The sequence below is a fragment of the Panthera leo genome, chromosome B3 (genome assembly GCF_018350215.1).
Source record: "Panthera leo isolate Ple1 chromosome B3, P.leo_Ple1_pat1.1, whole genome shotgun sequence".
NCBI lineage: Eukaryota > Metazoa > Chordata > Mammalia > Carnivora > Felidae > Panthera > Panthera leo.
The window spans coordinates 36,721,514-36,742,626 of NC_056684.1; the positions used below are offsets into that span (position 1 = coordinate 36,721,514).

A 21,113-nucleotide genomic window follows, 5' to 3' on the forward strand; every position below is an offset into this window, starting at 1 on the left:
AGGAACGGTGCCTGGCACATACCTGTTGAATGAATGAGGCAATGGAAGAATCCTAGAAGCCCAGAAGCTTTGCTATCACATCATCAGCAGGTTCAGCAATGAGTCATGAGTCATCCCCTGACCTGGCAGAGGCCTTACGCCAGCTGGTGGTGAGCTGGGTAGATGCGAAATCACCCCTGAAATCCTAGTTTGGAAGGGGTGGGGGGATTTCTCTCTTGGATTTTGAGGTTCACCATTCAGCTTCATCTTTACCCGGGAACCAGTGACAGAAGGCCTATTTGGGGGCCCAGCGAGCAAAGAATGACATGGAAAGAGCACTGGGTCTCTGACTCCAGCTCTCTGGTTGCCCCAGGGGCTCTAGAGAGAGTTCTCAGTAGACAAGAAACACCAACCATGGTGTATTTCGTTCTGATGCTGAGCCCAGTATGATCTCCATTTTACAGGGGGCAACTTGTGTGCAGAGGGTTAAAAGAAACTGGTCCAAAGTCACAGGTCTGGGAAGGGGCAGAACCAGGATTTGAACCCGGGCCTATGGACTCCTGAGCCTGAGTGGCAAGTCTGTCGGTGAGGCCTCAGCCAGGCCATCGACCTCTCTCAGGGTGCCTGTCCTTCCATCTCTGAAAGGGGTACGTTGCTCCCTTCTAGCTCCAAGAAGTGTTGGTTCTCTAGAGGGTGGTGTGTGTGCGTGTGCGTGTGTGTGTGTGTGTGGAAGGGCAGGGTGGTGGGTGGCTTCTGGCTGCTTCCCCGCAGGGCTGACATCCTGCCCCATCCCACTCACAGTGCCTCGGGAGAGGGGCATCCTCTCTGAGGGTGGGGGTGGGGCGGGAGGGCAGCCTTTGGATAAAGGAGCAGAGGAAGAGAAGGCAGAGGAAAGCTGCTGAGCTCAGCCCGCCAGGGAGAGGGGCCTGCCTCCCTCTCCCCCACCCCGCCCCTCCCCGGGACCACCCTTTCCCTCTCCTTGAGATGTCAGAAACCTCTCCGTCTCTCTGCAGCTGCTGGCCCTCTGGGAAGGCTAGGAGCACGAGGCTGGAAACCCATAGAACCCTTCCCCGCCGCCTGCCAGCCACCCTCCCGAGCTGCAGCAGAAGCTATAAAAAGCACAGCCGTTCAACAATAGGTGACATCACCCAGCGGCGGAAAGGACTGGATTCTGCCAGATGCCAGGGAGAGTTATGGCCCCTATCTCTCCCTCAGGATGGGAGCCCCTCGGGAAAGGGCCTGGGTATGTTCCACTGGACCTCTGGCGGGACGGGGTCAGACTCCCGAGGCCCTCCTCTCTCTCTGGGGGAGGGTTGGGGGGTAGGGGATGGATTTCACTGGAGGATTTTCAGGGATGGGGCATATGGGAAAGGAGCTACGGAGCTGGGAGGGCTTGCTGGCTCCCTTCAGTGTCCTCTGGACGCTCTGAGAGACAAGCAGAGGGCAGTGGAGGGGTGAGAAGAGGTGGGCAGGCACCGCCTGGAGACATGGTCTGGATCTGCTTCAAACAGCTCCTCTCTAGCCCTTGCCGGCGGGTCCCCTCCCTAGCCGCCCGTGAGTAGCACAGCGCCTGGCACTTAGTAGGTCTGCTGACTGACCTCCTAACCCTGGTTCTGGATGTCACGTCTGGTGTGCAGGAAGTTGATCATTTGGGCCGAGTGGGTTGAGGAAGGGTGTCTTGCCCCTCGAGGTGCTTTGACGGAGGCAGGTCTGACTGGCCTCCTCACCTGACCTTGGGAGCTGCGGGCTCCTTCCCCGCACATCCCAGGACCTGCGGAGGATGCCGCCCCTCCGTGTGCCCTCGGTGGGTTCCCGGTACGGGGCCTGCTCAGACAAGACACCGAGATGTCAATGCTGAGTGTTTGACGGATCTGAACTGCCAGCCTTCGCGGCGCTGAGCCTCAGTTTCCTCATCTGTAAACCTAAGACTGTTGGTGAGGTGCTGAGGAGTGCTGCCTGGGAGTCCGGAGACCTAGGCTCTGACCCCACCTGTACCCGCCTCCCTGCGTGACCTTGGACTCGGTGCTCCCCCTCGGGCCTCAGGGACCTTCTGTGGGAGGGGCTACTCCAGCGTTGGGGTGGCCAAGCCACATTCCAGGGCTTGTTTGGCTCCGGGAGGGGGGGCCTCCTCTACAGAGCCAGCCGTGAGCCCTCCGGCCCGCCAGCTCCCCTTCCCTGATCCCTGGGGTGCACAGCGTCCCCTACGCATGTTGAAATCCTACCCCCTCAGCTGACAGTATGCGGACTCAGGGCCTCTGGGATGTGACTAACTCATGAGGGTGGGGCCCTCAAAAGTGGGATTAGTGCCCTTTTCAGAGCCTCCAGAGGGACCCCAGCCCCGTCTGCCATGTGGGTCCGCAAGGAAAAGAGGGCCCTCCCCTGACCACGCTGGCACCTGATCTCGGACTTGAGCTCCAGAACTGTGAGCAAGTGACTCACTTTACAAGCCACTCAGTCTGGTGTTTTGTTACAGTGGCCCGGGGACTATGACCCCCCGCACCTCCCCTCCCCCCCGCCCCTGCCCGCAGGCCTGTGTGTTCTCCCCGGGCCTCCTTCAGCCCCTTCTCTGCCTGCAGTTAGCTTTCCCTAACTCCCTGTCCCCTGCCTGCACTTCCAGCAAAACGAATCCCGCCTCCCCGTGCGCCTATCGCTCTGACTTCATTCTGCCCTGCACTTCAGCGAGTGGCGCCCTTCTGCTGGTGATGTTTCCGGAGCGGGACAGAGACCAGCAGGCATATGCTGGGCACAGACCTCCTTTCCCCCTCACAGCGGCTGCCAGAGGCACGGATCACTCTTGCCGTTACCCAGAGGAGCAAAGCTGAGGCTCAGAGAGGGTAAGTCACACGCCCTTGGTCACCCAGCTGGCAAGCGGTGATGCCAAGATTCAATCCCGGCCCGTGGGATTCCACAGCCGAGCTCCCTTTGAAGGGCAGCATCCGGGAGCACGGCGGGCACACTGCGGTCCTTTGGTCAGTGCGTGCGACCCTGAAGAGGGCCGCTCGGCTGGTGTGGTCGGGGCCGGGGCCGGGGCCTGATGCTTTTCCTGACACGGGGCGCGGATAGCTGGTTTATTGGCCAGGCTCCTGGAGCAAAAGGCACCTGACTCACAGAGCAAGAAGGTGCTGAGCTAGAACCGGGCAGGGCTGTCAGGGCGAGCGACCCTTCCTCCCTCCCGCTGAGTCAGGCAGAAGCTTGGACCAGAGGTGGAGCCAGGGCTCCGAGAGCCCTGGCCTGTCTGTCCCTCCCCGCGTCAAGCTGGTCACTGCTCCTCTCTTTCCCAGCTGGCTGTCCTGGTGAGACACGGGACACTGGGGCGGGGTGGGGGGCGGGCAGAGGCTTCCAGCTCGGACGGTGTGGACTCGTGTCATGACGTCACTTGGTTGAGCGGGGAGAGCACGGGCTGTCCAGCCAGCTCTTAGAGGACTGCTCCTCGGCTTCCTAGTTGTGTGACCTTCCCGGCCCTCACTTTGGGGGCGGCAGTGCCCCTGTCACACAGGAGGACTCACCACACTCCAGCTCAGACTGAGAGGGGGAGCTCTGTAGGAGGCAGCCCCCACTTTCAGCGTGTTTGCTCCCCCCATGGCTGATGACTGTCGCCAACACCTCAGCAGGCAGGGACGGAGCTGGCTGGGGTCGCCGCACCCCTCTGTGGGCTCTCTGCACCCGGACGAGAAGGCTGGACGGCTCCCCCACTGGCCCCCCTCTCCCGCCCAGCCCAGTGCCTGGCGCACCGACCACTGAGCCCTCCCGCCCCACCAGCTCCAGCTGTGTCCTTCCCAGCCCAGGGTGGGCAGGAGGGACACCACACACAGGGAGGAAGGTCTCCTTTTGAGACCACTGACAAGTGCCGAATCACGTACCTAAACTCCTTGTTTTAATTCTCACCTACAAAATCGACACCTCCAAAGGAAATCACACTCAAGGCACAAGATCTGCCAAACGGTCCGTGGCTTCGCTCTCTTCGTCCTTTCCCTAGCTCCCTCCCCACCCCAGGGCTGGCTGGAAGGGTGACAAAGAAGGCAGAAGGGCAAAGACAGAGAAAGAGAGGAGTTTAGGAAGGGAGGCCTCCAGGAGGAAGCAGGGGGGAGGCCCCTTCCTGCTCACCGACGTGTCCTCTGAGCATGAGGCAATGATGTTGTCAATGAATGGGTTCCACTTGATGTCCAGCACGTTGCCTTGGTGACCACAGACCTTGGGGTAGTTGGGTTCAATCCTGCCCGTCTGCCGAGGAGGAAGAGAGAGAGAGAGCAGGGGATTAGTTTGATGGGCCTAGGGTGGTCCTGAGAGGAGAGCCTTTATTCTGGGCTTCTAAACTGGACTGGAAGGTCCTCGAGGACCTACCCACTATCTTATTCACCTCTGCATTTCTGCACCAGGTTGGTCCAAATTGTTCTGTGGCTGTGTCCTCCCCAACCCTGAATGGTAATGGGGCAGGGGACACAGAAGAGTGATACACCCTTGGTCCATACCATGCCCCTGTGCAACTTTGGAAGAGGTACCCCTTCCCCAAGTGAAAGTTTCAAGTTAAGATGCTCCTGTTCACCTGAACAACCAGAGCCTAGAGGGCAGCAGGCGTGGCAGTCCACACATCCAGCCACGGGGCATGTGCTCTCATACTCCCCCCAGTGCCCATACTCCCCCCCTGCCCTCTAGGGAGGCGCCAGGGTCAGCAGGAGGCTCCTTCCTGCTGCTCCAGGAGTCAGCAAAGAGGCCTGAGTCTCTGGGTCCACCTAAACACTATCGTATAAGTTACTTTGCCTACGATGTGACCAGTGCCGCTCCCAGATGTGGATGCTTGTTCAGTGCGTATCTTAAACACCTGTACACAGTGCCCTGTGGTTCAAAGCATACTCTATGGAGTCACACAGGCCTGTGTTTGAATTACAGCTCTGCTACTTTTTAGGTACGTGGCCTTGGGAGACTCAGTGAAGTTCTCTGAGCTTCAGTCTCCTCATTTCTGAAATGAGGGCAGTAACACCTGCCTCTTAGCCTTTTGTGAAGACCGAATGAGGTAACGCCTAGCAAAGTGCTTGGTGTGTAGATTATCATCATAGTGAATGCTCGATATATGATGGTAGTAGTATTCTCATGCAGATTAGATAATGACGCCTCCTCCAGGAAGTCTGCCCTGATCCCTGAATGGGTTAAGAGCTCCTCCTCTATGTGCTCATTGCATTCTGTGCTTTCTTCTATTACAGGCACCATCATGCACCATTGCAGCCTGCTTCTATTTGTCCGTGAGCAACTGAGGACATCACCTGTCTCTTGTCTCTGATTGTCCAGCTCCTTACAAGCCCGGCACGCACTATATGCTATGTATATGACCTGAAAGACATCCTTCAAAGGGAATTGATTCCACAAAAGATGGAGGGTGGGGGGGAGGGAAGGGAAGGGAAGTCCGTTTAATGAAGGGAAGGAAAATGACAGGCAGAAGCTGTGTTTCCATCCCCAGGCTTTTTAATGCTAGATTTTTGGGGCATCGGAGGAAATAGGAAGGATCTTCCCAGTCACCGCCCATTGGCTAAGAGTGGTTAGGTCCTCAGAGGCACCTTAGGCAGGTCATACCTCCCTGCTTTAGGTTCCTCCACTGAATAACGAAGAAGAGAGTCCATTTTTGTAAAGCCTCTGCTCGCGTGCCCTCTGCCTCACCAGTACGGTGGGGTTATTTCAGAACATGTGTCCTGCTATGACCTCTCCCCACCCACTTCCTGTCCGAATCTCCATCGGCTCATTTCCAGATCAGCTGGGTTTTTTGTGACACGGCAACGGTGAGACGGGTAGAGAAAAAACAGACCCAAGAGAAAGTGGCAATGGTGGAGAAAGAGAGAGAGGAAAACAGCACCCGAGGGGTACTCAGGAGAGCTCCACTGACATTGTGCATTGTGGGAAAATTACAGAATGGACGAAAAGGGTCTGGGGTGTACCACCACCAGCTACAAATGGTCCCCTTTGCCATTTTATTGGGGGGATGCAGTTAGAGCTGGAAAGCCTATTTCAATGACTTTTGGGCTGTTGGACTATTTCTTTAAAACGAGACTCTAAGCAGAGACTGAGCCGCATGTGACCATGGCTTTGGTCAGGGTTACACATGATCTTCTTTTGGCTCTCACACACCCTGTGATTCAGATATGAGGACCTTCAGGCCCAGAGAGCTTAAGCAACTCACACGAGTTTACCCGGCTGAAGGCCAATCAGGGGTTCCTGCCGAGGGGTAACCCTCAAGGCTAAGCTTTTCGAACCCCACTCTGCTCATTTTGGCCAACTCCCCTCGTGCAGTCTGACCTCTAAGGGCAGACAGGCACTGCGCTGTCTGCTCCCACAGCTCACAGCCCCCTCTGACAGAGCCGTCCCTTACATTTGATCCCAAAGGCTGCATCTGAGCGGTCCCCGAGCAAATCTTCTGCATTAAGCTTTTGGCACCCAGCCCAGCCAAGCCCAGCCCAGCCCAGCCCAGGCAAATCTGAGGGGCACCGAATCAGTCGATAGGTGGCCATCAGCTAAAAGCAGCTTCTGGCCAGCAGCCTGTGCGGGTGATGCACCGGACGGACAGGTTAAGCGGCATCACTGGAGTCCACTGAGAATGGGGCGAGGTCAGAGCCCTGCACTGGGAAAGGAATTCGTCTTTTTAAAGCTGAGAATGATCCTGATGTAATGTATACCCCAGGTGGACCTCGCCTTACACAATGGACACATTCCCTGGTGGGGTGGGGAATTATGACTGTCAGGACTAAATCACATTGTTGCTTATGTGAACGGTGACCCCCTAGGGTTGTGCAGTGTGAGACCTGGTTGGCTGTACATAATAGCAGCCCTCAAGGGAAGATCCCCCCACTTTCGACCCGGCAACCCTGCTTTTCCTGTTTATATCGTAGGGTTCTACATAACATTTTGTTTGCAACACGAGATCCACTGCTAAGAAAAAATGTCTGAAAACCATTGTTCTATGGAGAAATCAAGTAAATTAAAAAACACAATTATTAACCCCAGGAAGAAGGCTGTATAAGAAAGCGAATGTAAGTCATAGTGATAATGATTTATGTACAACATTTACATAGTTGTAACAATATAAATCCTGAATATTTATTTAAACAAGAGTTACACTATAACATACTGGGAGCACAGAGATAGGGAAAGTGCGTGCGTGTGTGTGTGTGTGTGTGTGTGTGTGTGTAGTAAGAGGGGAGACTGAGCTGGAAGAGAGCCAGATCCTCAAATTCCATAATAGGAAGTCAACACACAATGTCTAAGATTTAAAAAAATCCAGACAAGGCAGTGAAAGCATATAATTAAGAAATATGGGGATAAGTGCAAAAAGAAACAGCTAAAAGCAAGGAACAGAGGTCCCCTCGGGGTGTGTAGCAAAGGGGGAGAGGGATTGGTTACAGGCAGTCGTGTGCTGGTAACTGTTTAACTGGTTCTCCGAGGGAAAAAGGCCCTGGTTTGGAGCATCTGCCAATCCCAGTGGCAAAAATATTCCCACTACGCTAATTGTAATCTACCAGGGTGATGTCACCAAAAGTAGAGAGCCTCACAACAGACCCATTACGTAAGCTTTCTACCATGGACGTATAATAGACACAAGTCTATTACCTAAGTTACCTAAGTAACCAGGGGGTAATGAGTTATTAACATTCAGTACCTTTGTTTCTGATATAATTTATTTAATTGCAAGTTTGCATAACTTGGTTTTTAACAACGGCCATGTTTACCAATTGGCGAGGCAACGGGCTCTCACAAGCCGATACAAGCCACTTGTACCCTAGACCTCAAAGTAGCCCTGGGCTTTATGAACTCTGGACAATTATCGCTCCGATGGCCATAAAAATTAAAGCCCAAATAAATAAAATGCACACACTAGGCGTTCTAAAGGAAGCTGGTTCTGTTGGGTTTTTTTCTTACATGGGAACAATCCCCACCCCAGACCCCCCCCCCCCCAAACGCCGCTGTTTTCTGTTTCAATGTCTGTGAAGTCACAGACTGTGAAATCGTGACCTGAGCCGAAGTCACTTAACCGATCGAGCCCCCAAGGCGCCCCCTGTTCCCATTTCTGTAGGGGGGGGGACGACTTGAGACCCAACGCAGGTCTGGTTCGTAACTGCCACACCACACTGCCTTCTACACTCACTCTCATCCTGACACACTGATGCTAACAGTGACCCCTCCTGAGATCAAATTTTATCCTCACATAACACCTTTTACAGCTGAGGGAGCGGAGGTTCAGAAAGCGTCTAAGGAGCAGAGTCAAGGCTTTTCAGTGTTTCATAATGTCAGCATCACTGTGGAGATGGTCAGTTCACAGAACTGCCCCCGTGGTAGGGGTCTAACCTGCCGTCTGGTCTTTGAACCTCAAAGAGCGCCTCAGCCTCAACAGAACTGAGGCACAGACCTTGCTCCCTGGGGTGAGGAGGGGAAGTCCGTTCCTTGGAGTCTCTAATCCTATAATCACTAGGGAAATCTTCATGCCGTTGGTGCGGACCTTATCCCGGAAGCCTCAAAGAACAAATCCAGCCCCTGCACGGAGACAGACCTTCAACATCAAATGTGGGGTGGTGGCTGCCATACACCCTGAGTCTTTTCAAGGAGGAGCCAGGTTCTGGGGGGTGGCAGCAGGTCGTGGCTCAAATATACCTCATCGACCAAAAGACAGAGTTCGTAGGGGCTGGCACACAGGCCTCTCTGTGCAGTGGAAGGGGGTGTGAAGTAGGACAACCTTCCTGCAGGTGCATTTGACCTAGTCTCGCAAAGACTTTTGAAAGGTTCATAGCCTTTGGCCAATAACTCCACTTGGGGAACTCATCCCAGGAAAATCAGCAGCCAAGCACGCCAAGACGTTCACCGCATGGTTATTCATCATAGCAAACAGTATAATCAGTCCCCAACGGTGGGGCGTTGCCCAAAGGAGTTATAGGACACCAACATTACAGAATATTATGAGGTCACTGAAAATCGTATTTTCAAAGAATATTTAATGACTTGGGAATTTCTCAAGAACTAATGGTTAGTGAAACAGTCAGAAGCAAGTTATACCCATACAGTGCTCCCCATCTATTAAAAAACACATAGTGGGGCGCCTGGGTGGCTCAGCCAGTTGAGCATCTGACTTTAGCTCAGGTCACGATCTCACAGCTCGTGAGCTCGAGCCCCGCGTCGGGCTCTGTGCTGTCAGCAAAGAGCCTGGAGCCTGCTTTGGATTCTGTGTCTCCCTCTCTCTCTGCCCCTAACCCACTCGCATTCTATCTCTGTCTCTCTCAAAAATAAATAAACATTAAAAAAACTAAAAACAAACAAACAAACAAAAAAACATCCAGTCTGGGGCACCTGGATGGCTCATTCAGTTAAGTTCCCAACAGTTGGTTTCGGCTCAGGTCATGATCTCAGTTTGTGGGTTCGAGCCCCACAGCAGGCTCTGTGCTAATGGTGGGGAGCCTGCTTGGGATTCTCTCTCTCCCTCTCTCTCTGCCCCTTCCCTGCACGTGCTCTCTCTCTCTCTCTTTCTCTCTCTCAAAATAAATACATAAATTTAAAAAATTAAAGACAAACAAACAAAAGACCCCACGGAGTCTGTAAGAAAATCCATCAAGATGTTAATAGTGGCAATGTCTGGCTAGTTGCACATTCGTGGTTTCCAATTCTTCCCCAAGACATTTACAATTTTTATCAAAAAGATAGACGTTATTAAAAGCACACACAGGGGCGCCTGGGTGGCTCAGTCGGTTGGGCGGCTGACTTCGGCTCAGGTCATGATCTCGCGGTCCGTGAGTTCGAGCCCCGTGTCGGGCTCTGTGCGGACAGCTCAGAGCCTGGAGCCTGTTTCGGATTCTGTGTCTCCCTCTCTCTGACCCTCCCCGTTCATGCTCTGTCTCTCTCTGTCTCAAGAATAAATAAACGCTAAAAAAAAAAAAAAAAAAAAAAACACACACAGGCATGCTCCGTAACTTTGACTGAAAAGTGTTTCCCTCTGGTTGTGACCGCACAGGTCTTCCAGAAGTGAGACACAGACTTGTGTCTCCCAGATTTACACGGCTCCAGAGCTTTTGTGGAACATAAATACGTTTGCTCACACAGCCTTCTCTACTCCTTTGTTACCCCACAAATGTTTTTGGGGGAAACAAACTCCCCGAAATGGAATAAAACTGCCTATTTAACTGAAAGCAGGTTGCAGAGGGCACAGCGTACATGCGGGCCGTGGAGGGCCAGGCGCTCCCTTGGAAGGGCTGCCCAGGGGGAGCTGCAGGGGCTCTGGGCCTCCGTCCAGGCTCTTATCTGAACCCAGTGAACTGACTGGACCACAAGATACTTTCAAAACAACCTGCATTGCAGCTTTAGCCTCTTAGAATTTCCCATCGCCGCAAAGCTGAATTCTGTACACAGAAGCACAACATTTCTTACCTGGGGGATCAGCTCAGCGCGACTTCAAGGACAGACTTGGAGCAGGAGGTAGGGTTTCCAGGCCCAGTTCGGGCACTCACTTCACCCGCTGAGTGACCCTGAACGTGGCCCCTGGCCTCTCTGGGCTTCCCAGAGTCCTACCCCACTGGGCTATCGCTCATTATGATTCTTCGTGGCTGCACTTTTTGCTGTATGAAGCAAGGCTGGCCTGTAACCAGAGCACCTTGCCTCCGGTACCCGGACAGAACGTAGAGAGTCACACAGTCTGCTGTCAGAAAGACGTGGGACGGCAACACTAATGATGACAAGGACAGTAATAACAGATCATTCGACAAGGGCTTGCTAAGCCCTAAGCCTTGTGCTGAGCAATTTACGTACACCGTTTTATTTAATTCTCGTAACAACCCTGCAGAGTTTTATCAAATGCTTCTAACCCTCCCCTAACAATCCACTTTAGGGATAAGAAAACTGAACTCTTGAACTGACTTGCTGGAAGGTGAGGAGCTGGGAGGCACGGGGATAAGAGTGTGCACGTAGCGTTATCTGCCTTGAGGCCACCTCCGTTCTGCTGCCTCCTGTTTCAGACCGTAGGTGAGACATTTGCTAATCAGGGAGAAAATGGTCACAGATCGGAAGTAGGACCTTAGAGTGTCTCGTGACCTTCTCAGGAGGGGCTGGCTGGCAACTCTGTTGTGAATCCCCTTGAATTTGCTCTCGAAGACCCCCCCTCCCTCACTCAAGTCTCTCCCCTCTCCCTAGTGATGCTCAAACATGGTTATATTTTAGAATCTCCTGGGAAGTTAAAAAAAAAATCCTAAGTCCAGGTTGCACCCCTATGGATTTCATCACAATGACTGGGATGGGGGAGCCAGACATCAGTATTTTTTAAAGATCCCCAAGCGTTCCAATGGGCAACAAGTTTGGGAACTACGACCGTAGGGGTTCCATATTCTGCTGGGGCTTCAGGGAACACCTGGTAACAGGCATGCATTCTGAGACCGGGTCAGAGGCCGCTGGGCTGTCAGAGTTACCTGAGAGCTTTCCAAAGTTACCCTTGGGATGCAGGGGCTGTGGTAAGGACACCACGGAATCAAAGAACATCACCGCACACTTACTATAGGCTCATCTGCAGAAAGCACAGATGAAGCAAATAGGAAGGTAACAGTCACATCAGGCGATGGGTGATTTAAAGGAGGGCCCTGGGGCGCCTGGGTGGCTCAGTCAGTTAAGCGTCCGACTTCGGCTCAGGTCATGATCTCACCGTTCGTGAGTTCGAGCCCCACATAGGGCTCTCTGTCAGCGTGGAGCCCGCTTGGGATCCGCTGTCTCCCTCTCTCTGCCCCTCCCCTATGTGCTCTTTCTCTCTCTCTCTCTCAAAAATAAATGAACATTAAAAAAAAAAAAATAAAGAGGGGCCCAGGGCATGGAGCATGCTGAGCCAGGGGATGGGTGGTCTAACAGAGAAATCCCAGGCTTTGGTGGGGGAGCCATCTTTGGGCAGGGCACCCAGTCAGTCATCACACTCCCTCTGCCATGTGCTGTCCCATGCCTCCCAGACCCCCCAGTTCGGCTGCTTGCAGTCTTCTCTGCTCTCTCTCCTCCAGATGTAAGCTGGTATTAAATAAGAGGGGGTCATCAGAAAATGGGAAGCGTAGTCCTTCTCCTCAAGGCCTTGGGCAAATGTCAGGCCCCCTGTGTCCTGGCCCTGGGCAGGAAGGAAGCCTTGCTCCCAACTCCCAGCCCTTCACACCTCACAAAGCAGTTACACATACAGGTACTTAATGAATATTGCCCGGGGAAGTGTGGCTGGACAAAGAAGGAAAGTTGTCCCTGGTCACCGCACCCGGAAGTGACAGCCAGGACAAGTCTGTGCAGGTTCAGAGCTCTGACTGCCACCATGGCCCTTCCGGTGGGGGCAAGCGGGGTGTCTCTTGCTCCGAACACTGTGTGCCCTTCATCCAAAGTGTGGGTGCTCCCCTAGTTTGCTAGTGACAGACCCCAACACGCTTGCGTGCACACACACGTTTACACACGCATGCACACACAACCCACGTGGCCGTTTCTGTCCAGGTCTCTGTCTCTCCTCCTTCCCTGTCTCCATCCCAATCAGAACGCACTGGTCTCACGTCCCATACTTCAGGGCCCTGATCTCCTCGGCCAGTTAATCCAATAAGCGAAAGCCTTCTAAGGACGACACTGGGAGATAATGGGTCAGTCCCATTATCTTGCCGGTCACCTATGTGCACACTGACAGGAACCTTTTAGAGAAAGCCGTCTGGCCCACAGGGGCACTCTCCGGCTTTTCAGATTCTCAGGCAGTCTGCTAGGAGATCTATTTTGGGCGGAGGGCTTTAATTCACATTAGAGCTTCCAGGACGGTTCCGTGAGATTCCTGAGGTGGGACCCCGATTTGTCTGCTTGCCTCTAGTGTCTACCTTCTTCAGTTCTCTCGCCAATTCATCTTACAAAATCTCGCCTAAAGTCCGGCTCTGCTGCCACGACTCCCCCGCTCCATAAGTTTCAATGGCTCCCTATTGCCTAGACTCGAAAAGCCCAACTCATTCAGACATAAAAGCCATTGCTGCAGTCCCAGCTTGGTCCTGCTTTGACAGATTCCCTCACCCCGCTGCTGGTGCCACACTGTGCTGATACACACACCTCCACGTCCCCGCCTCCAATGCTCCCGCTGCCTAGATGGCCTTTGTTCCTGGTTCATCCTTGCCACCAGGCTATGAGCACCACGAGGTCAGTGACCTGGATAAACGCATGTCTGGGGCCTCATTCAGTGCCCAGCTCATAGCAAGAATTCAAGCTGGGTGAATGACTGCCGCCTTATTTCCCACCGCTGGGCCTTTGCTCAGGCTGTTCCCTCACCCTGACTCCCCTTCCCATCCTCAGCACCTAGAAATATCACCCAGGGAATAGACAAATGCTCCCTCCTGTCCCTAGGCTGGGAGATAATTCTGGATAATTCTGCTCTTATGACCTTGAGAGACCACATCTGGGGCTGAGCGTCAGGGGTAGACCCAGAGTCAAAGGACAGAGTGCGGGATAAGGGTTGTGAACGCTCTAAAGTTCGTCCAGACACAGACAAGTTCATGGCAGGACCTCAGGAAGCCTCCTAACTTCATGACTTCCTGTTTTGATTTTTTTCCTTCTTTTCTTTTATCTTTGTGTTTCTCAAGATGAGAAGGGTTGGCTGACTTTCCCAGTTAAGATCCTTGGCACTTTGCACATGTGTATGCATGTGTGCCCGCAGAGGAGGGGGGAAAGGCTCTGGGGGGCAGGGGGTTTGTGTGGGGAAGGGCAGTAAGGAATCCTGTTGCTTCTGGTATTTCAGTTCTGGGAGACACAGTTCTCCCAGGCTCCGGGAAGACAGGTGATGGGGCCTCTCTTGTCCACGATCCTAGGCGGTATCCATTTACAGACTCCATGAGAAGAGACAAGAGGCTCCCTGAGTCTGGGATAGAAGATGTTGAGTGACCAGTGAGTGAGTGTGTGTGTGTGTGTGTGTGTGTACTGGGGAGGGGCCTAATGCTTGTCTCTGCAGTTTCCTGATTACTGGCCCCTTTTAAAACCCCCTGTGCTAAAACACATACAGAAGGTAGGAAAACTCCAAACCTACTGTGCCTGAGAATTCTGATGGGATGTCCTGGGGGTGGGTTTCTGCCCTTGGCTGTTATTAACCTACTGGGGGAGACAAGACAAAGAACCAGACAATTGGTGCCCTGTGCTTTGGCGGGGGGAGGAATGTGGGGGGAGGGGAGGGGAAGCTATGGGAGCACAGAGGAGAGACCAGAACTAGAGACCCTGCAATCAGGAAGGCCTTCCCAGAGGAGGTGCTGAAGATCCAAAGGACTGAGAGCACACAGCCAGGGACAGCCTGGGGAACGCTGAAGACACAGAAGGACAAGCACCTGAAAGGCCTGGGTGTATTTGGGAAAGCCAAGTAAGCGGAGAGAGACAAGGCCTCAGAGGAAGGCCCACACCAGATGGTTTTAGGAAGCTGCTGGCCTTGCGAAAGAGTCTGGACTCTACCCCATGGCAAGGGGAGCCATTGATGGTTTAACACAGGAGAATGGGCTGCAGCAGGACCCAGATGGGCCAGGCAGTCGCGGCAGAGTAAGAGCTATGTCATACTCAGGGAGCCCAGGAGCCGGAGGGAGGTCGGGGAGGGCCCCCCAGCCCAAGGAGCAAGCTTCCTGGTCTCCCAGGCCTTAAGGGTGATGGGGGAGGGCGTGGGGGAGAGGCCGCAGAGGAAAGAGGTCTCCAGCATCCCAGTCCCCCATCACGCCCCAGTGTCCCACTGTAGGGAAGAAGGATGTGGGCAGAAACCCGTGAACCGCTGGAAATGTAACAGAAAGGGCAAAAATACACGAAAAATACAAAAAAGTACAAAACAGAAGACGGCATCTGTGCAAATTGCGGGGAAAGACGTAGCTTTGAATGAGTAGAAAAACACATTTCTCGTTCAGGCAGAAAACCAAAAGAGGGTGCTCACACCCTCTCGAGGCCGTCAGCAGGAGCACGGGGGTCTGGCCTTCTCCTCCCTGCCACAGAGCCCCGCTCTCCCGGAAGGTGGGGAGCTCCGTGGGGTCGACCACACAGGCTCTGCAGGGGCTCCCCGTTTCTTGGCCCCAAGCAGGCCTCCTTCTGTGAGCCTGGGGCCGCTCCCCAGAGGCCCTGCCACAGAGAGGGCCCTGGTGGAGACCCGCCCCAAATGGGTGCAGCCCGGGGAGGGATGGGGGCATGGACGACCCTGAGGTGAAGCCTAGGCAAGGTCAGGAGCTCTGCTTTTTTTTTTTTTTTTTTTAAGTTTATGTATTTATTTCGAGAGAGGCAGAGAGAGTATGCAGGGGAGGGGCAGAGAGAGAGAGGAAGAAGGAGAGGGAAAGAGAGAGAGAGAGAATGAGAACCCCAAGCAGGCTCCACACTGTCAGCATGGAGCCCCATGCGGGGCTCGAACTTGAGAACCACAGATCATGACCTGAGTGGAAACCAAGATTCAGACGCTTAACCAACTGAGCCACCCAGGCGCCCCAGCCCTCTGCTTCTTGGCCCAGAGGCCTGAACGTCTGACAGACCAGGGGTCATCTCAACAGAGACTCCCTACCCCTGGCCTTCTGGTGTGTTCCAAGGGGATGTTGTCAAGAATATAAAAATCCCTTCCATTTGCTGTCTGGGCCACAGAAGGAGGAGAGAAAGGGGAACGCGCTGGCCTGAGGCCCTTGCTGCGACATCCCTGCATATGTCTCCTGCGGTGTGAAATGAAACTCAGTCGGGGTTATTATTTCTGTCCAGTCCACTCGAGGTTCGAGGGCTGCTACTGGAAAGGCCAGTAGCCTGGGAGTCCCCTGACTTGGGCTTTATCTCAGCCCTGCCGCTCACTGGCTTGTGGCCTGGGACAAGTTACTGCCTCTCTGGGCCTCAGTCTCTCCCTCTGAAGAGTGGAGGCATTCTGGAGGGCCCCAGATAAGACACGTGGTCCACTTGCCACCCCCAGGACTTCTGTCTCTACAGCAGGCATGGCTAATGGCTCACCACGTCCCGCTTGAGCCCTGTGATCCTTCTTGGTGATCAGCATGGGGACGTCTGAATGTCTGCCTGGGACCATGTGACCCTCTAGAGCTCTGACAGCTGTGCGCTAAGCCCCTGAGAGTCAGGGTACCTCTCAGCATTCAGAGAGGATTCCCGAGGCCTCTGGTAAGTTAAGCCCCACAGATGCCTCCACATCTGCCTTTTCCTCTCCAGACCCATGGCGCCCACACCCCCCTGAGGTACTCCAGCAGCCTTCCAATTCGTCTCCTTGGTGCCTGGCTCTTCTCGAACCCCAGGGTGAGGTCGGCATTCCATAATTATCGCTTTAATCCTACGGCCCCTCCAGAAGCTTCCATGGTTGTAACCATTTGTAGGAATTTGGGCTGTTGGATATCCAAGTTCTTTTCCTGATTTGGTGGTGGTGGTGGTGGGGGGGGGGGGGCTCCCGCTGATACTCCACTGATGGGATGTAGCACCTCACCTTCTGTGATGAGAGGTGAAGAGGGGCCCTTCCTACCCAGGGTCCTCTGCTGGCCAAGGAGGGGCATGTGACCCGGTGTGGCCAATCAGACCTCCCACCTGGGATGGCAGATGACTGACTCCACTTCCTGCTCGGGACCCTCAGGGGCTGACTTGGTGCCTCCCAGCGTTCCCAGTCTGGTTCTTCATCGCCCCCAGCCCCTTGAACCTGGGAAGGCCCCCCAGTCCCTGTCTGCTTAAGAGGGCCAGCGTGACCTCTGTTGCTAGCAACCAGGAATCCTCACTGCGTCACGTGCCTTGTCCCTATGTCATCAGATCCAGGTTATCTGTTTGGCCTTGGAGGGGCCCGCACCCTGGTCCCACCTGCGCTCCCCCAATCTCACCCCCCAGTTTGTTCAGCTCTATTGGGGTTCTACTTTTCAGACTATCAAGAGACAGACCCGGTGTTAAATGTTATGTGTCAGATCCTCATAAAATACAAGAAATCTCCCTAATTCCCAGAATTCTCAGACTGCTTCTCGCATCTGGAAGAAACACAGAGCTTCTTTGCCAGATCATGTGTGTCCTGACCCTTGGTTTGGGACAATATGGTCCCCAAGTCAGGGGGGGAGGGTTCCCACTGGCCCACGACTGCCTCACTTCCCACCCCCACATTCCTCAGGACACCCATCTTTAAAAGGACCTCTGTATGCCCTGGCCATCCTTCAGGAGCGACCCTGCCTCCTGCTCCTGCTAAGACATCTTGTCTGACTCCTCCACATCTCGTGATTGCCTGTCTTCCATCAGCTTCCGTAGCCCTTCTCCCCGTAACCCACTCTTGGGGATAATGCTGGCTGTCATTTACTGAGGGCCTTCCACGTGTCAGACCTGAAATCAAGTGTCACTTAAATTATTTGTCACAATAGCCTTATGAAGTACGTATCATTGTGTCCATTTTGCAGATAAGGAAACCAAAGCTCAGGGGGATCAATTAATACAGCGGCAAGGCCAGAACCCAAGCCTCAGTCTGGGTGACTTCTGAATCAGAATATAAGCTACACAAAGGGTGGTGCTTGGCCTAGTTCTCTGCTGTAACCCGAATCCTGGAATTGTGCCTGACTGAGGGTAGGATCTCAGGAAATTTTTGTTGAATGCCATAAACTGTATGGGTGAGAATAATGCTACAAACTCTGGACCTAACCAGATCCCCTGTATAGTTGCATGGGTCGTGCACTGCACAAATCAAAGGGGTACCATTCACATGGTGTATGGTCTTCTGTGGTTCTCTGGGCCTAACCATGATGCTGCCCTGCTTTTCAACTTAGCCCCGCCTTGTATTGTTTGCCTCGTTTCACGGATGCTGGTTGTTTCTCCAAGAGCTTATCAGCACCTCCATCTTAAATGAGAAAACCATGGACGGGTCTCAGCAGAGTGTGGGATACAAATAAAACCTAAGAAGTATAAGGCATGCTTCTTATGCCCTCTGGCCCTAAATACAATGTCAGTCTGTATTCAGCATCAAATAACCCCCCAACCACACGCTGCCAGTTGCCCAGATGCTGCTTTTGTCAGTAGTGGGAGTGGATCCTCGGGCACTATTCATACTTCTCAGAGCTGGGCCCTCCTCTGCTCTGTCTTTTTGGAATTGTCCACTGAGAGAACCCACCATCCATCAAGAGCACGCAGACTCTGCAGGGTCCAATGCCCGGCATCTTCCTTGCAAAGACTCAGTCCTGGGCCGGCACTGCCCACACGGCGGCTGCAGAACCCGAGGGCAGGGCAGGGGACCCCTGGCTCAGACCCTCAGCCTTGGTCCACCAGGCCACAGGGGCTGCCCCACCTCCAAGGCAATGGCCCTGGGACATCAATGGCCTTGAAACCCCCTTTATGTTTCATTCTTTTTACAAGTTTATTTATTTTGAAAAAATTTTTAATGTTTATCCCTTTACTTTTGAGAGAGAGCGAGAGAGCACGAGTGGGGGAAGGACAGAGAGAGGGGGACACACAGAATCCGAAGCAGGCTCCAGGCTCTGGGCTGTTGGCACAGAGCCCGATGCGGGGCTCCAACTCACAAACCGTGAGATCATGACCTGAGCCTAAATCAAGAGTCAGGGGCGTCTGGGTGGTTCAGTGGGTTAAGCGGCCGACTTCGGCTCAGGCCGGCCTCTAACTCTGGCTCTGCTCACACTGCTGCGTGACCGAGCAAGTTCCTTCCTCCCAGCGTTTCAGTGTCGTCAGGAGACAATAACCGTAACCTCCCTCGGCCCAGCCTGGCACCAAATAAGCACTCAACCAATCTCAGTTATCATTATCGTCTGCAAAATCCCCGCCCCTGTGCTCTGCCCCTCCCCAGCCCCCTCCCCGCCCTCCCCCCTCGCTCCCCGTACTGGGTTCTGTGCTTCACTGAGGCTGCATCTCAAGGATGGGGCAGGTGCCTAACCCATCCTCGCGACCCCAGACTTAGCGCGGCCCCCCGCACACGAGCTCAGGAGTGTCTGCGGGACAGAACTGAAACACCGGGGCCCTTCCCGCTCTGACAGCCTATGGTTACAAATTGAACCTCCACCCATTTGCTCATCAGACACAGACAAGGACCCTCCCTGGGCTTGGCACTGGCCACTTAGAAACGAAATCCCTCCTTTGAATGTGAGCTCCGTGACGCTGTCTGTTTTGGTCACTGTTGTATCCCCAACACTTAGCACAGTGCTGGGGACAGGACAGACTAGACTCTCAAGAAGTATTTATGGAATGGATGTATGAGTGAGAAGCGGGTGACATTTTCCAGAGGGTCCCTACCCTCCCTCACCCACCCACAGGGCCAGGGCAGGGGCTGGCTCCCACTGTCAAGCGGCTGGGCTGCGGGACGGGGTGGGGAGGGGAACACAGCCCCCGGTAGGCCAGCCACCTGGCGTCAAGCCAGACCCATTATCTTTCCAGGGACCCGGGGCTACTCTGATTCTCAAACAATAAATCCGCGAGGCCTGGTCTGTGTGGGACAGCAGCGGATGCAGCCGTGAAGGCTGGGGGTTGAGGGTGCAGTGCCTGTGTGTCTGGGGCCCCCCACAGGAGACCGTGTGGGCAGCTCTTCTGAGCTTGGCCCTGGCTCCCCACCAGCCAATCCCTGGGACACCATCTGTGGTTGCCCCCTGCCCCCAAGCCACCTCCTGGGGACTCTGGGTGAGAGTGGGAAGAGAGGGCTCGCATAAGCACAGAGACTGGGGCCCTCTCGTCTGCCAGAGCGCACACCCTGTGCTGTGGAGCCCCAGGCCACAGACCGGGTGGGAAGGGGCTGTACCCTACGTGGGGCTGCAGGGTGAGCTAGCGGCCAGCAACATGGGTGCTAAGCAACTCTCCTGGGGATGTCACGTGCACATTAGGCCTTAGGAGGGGGCAGTGACACCTGGGGTACACGGGGGCCGTTATCCTTGCTATTCAAGTGGCTCCCTTAACTTCTGTCACCTCAATCCCGATAGCTGAAGAGAAGACCTTCAGCTAGATAGGTTCTAGGAAGTCGAAAGCCAAGGTGGGCCAGGAAGAGAAGGAGAAGGTTCTGCTTGAATTCAGGGGTCCTCCCTTGGAGTGTCTGTGCAGCTGACAGTGACTCCCTAACTACGGCCCTTATTCATAGATGGGGAGGTTTGCAGCCATGTTAGCTCCTCCCCAAACACACCCACCCACGCACCCACACACACACATACACACACACACACACACACACACACACACACACACGGCTGATTGGATCAGAATGAACATTAAAGCTGAGCCTGATTCACACCCCCTCCCTCATAGACAGCTGATTGGACCAGGAGGAACATTTAAGTCAAGCCGAGCCAATCAGAGCACCCGACGACCATTATTTAAGGTTGTAACTGCCCCTTCACCCTCCCACATCCCTGTCCCCTTCCCTGATTTCTCTTCCTAGCCTTATCTTCCATTATACAACTTACTCTATTGTCAGTCTCCCCCACTGGAATGTAGGCCCCAAGAAGGCCAGGGTTTTTGTCTGTTTTGTTCCCTGCCGCGTCCCGAAGTGCTTCTAACCGTGCCTGGCACATAGTAGCTGCTCAGCAAAAATCAGTCGGCTGAATGAATTCTCTTTCCAGGAGACGTAATAATAATTCACATCTACTGAGCACCTACTGTTGGTGTTCTTCTAAGTACTTTAAATGTGTGTTCGCTTATTATCTCCATTTTACAAATGGCTTGCCTAAGGTTACATGGGGGAGAGGCAGAATTCAAAGCTGTCTTGCAGGGGCTGGGCGTATCTATGTGTATTATTCTACGAGAGACATTGGTTTTATGGTCTGCAAACACATTTATAAACATCTTACCGGAATTCTCACTGTTCCCCTGGGAGAGGTACTATTTCCCTAATTTTAGAGATGAGCGAACTGGGGCTCAGAAAGGTTAATTGACTTGCACAAGGTCCCACAGCAAAAAAGTATCAGGGCTGAAAGCAGCACCTAGGACTTCACACTCTCCCCCCGAGCCCCGGTTCTTTTCAGACACTAAGGCAGCTCCTGGAAAATGATGTTCCTGCCCTCGGAAACGTGTGCTTTCTCTAGGAAGATAAGCTAGAGGAGGGGACAGATTTGCAGGCCCAAGCAGAGGCTGAACTGACCGAGGAAGGAGAAGTAACAAGGCTTGTTTCCCCTCCGTTACTGTGAAATCCTTCTAAAGGAGTGACAGCAAAGCAGAAGGCAAGACGCTGGAAGGGGAAATTGGAGCACACAGAAGGGGGGTGC

The 21,113-nt window shown here is 53.8% G+C and overlaps 1 protein-coding gene across 2 annotated transcripts in view; it reads right to left on the bottom strand.

The window, feature by feature from the left end:
- The window catches only part of CORO2B (coronin 2B), a 133,005-nt gene that overhangs the window by 19,089 nt on the left and 92,803 nt on the right, over positions 1 to 21,113 (bottom strand). For both annotated transcript variants that reach the window (XM_042941570.1, XM_042941569.1), the window contains exon 3: positions 4,084 to 4,200. In XM_042941570.1, coding sequence (XP_042797504.1) covers positions 4,084 to 4,200 — 117 coding nt within the window. The remainder of the gene's footprint in view (positions 1 to 4,083; positions 4,201 to 21,113) is intronic.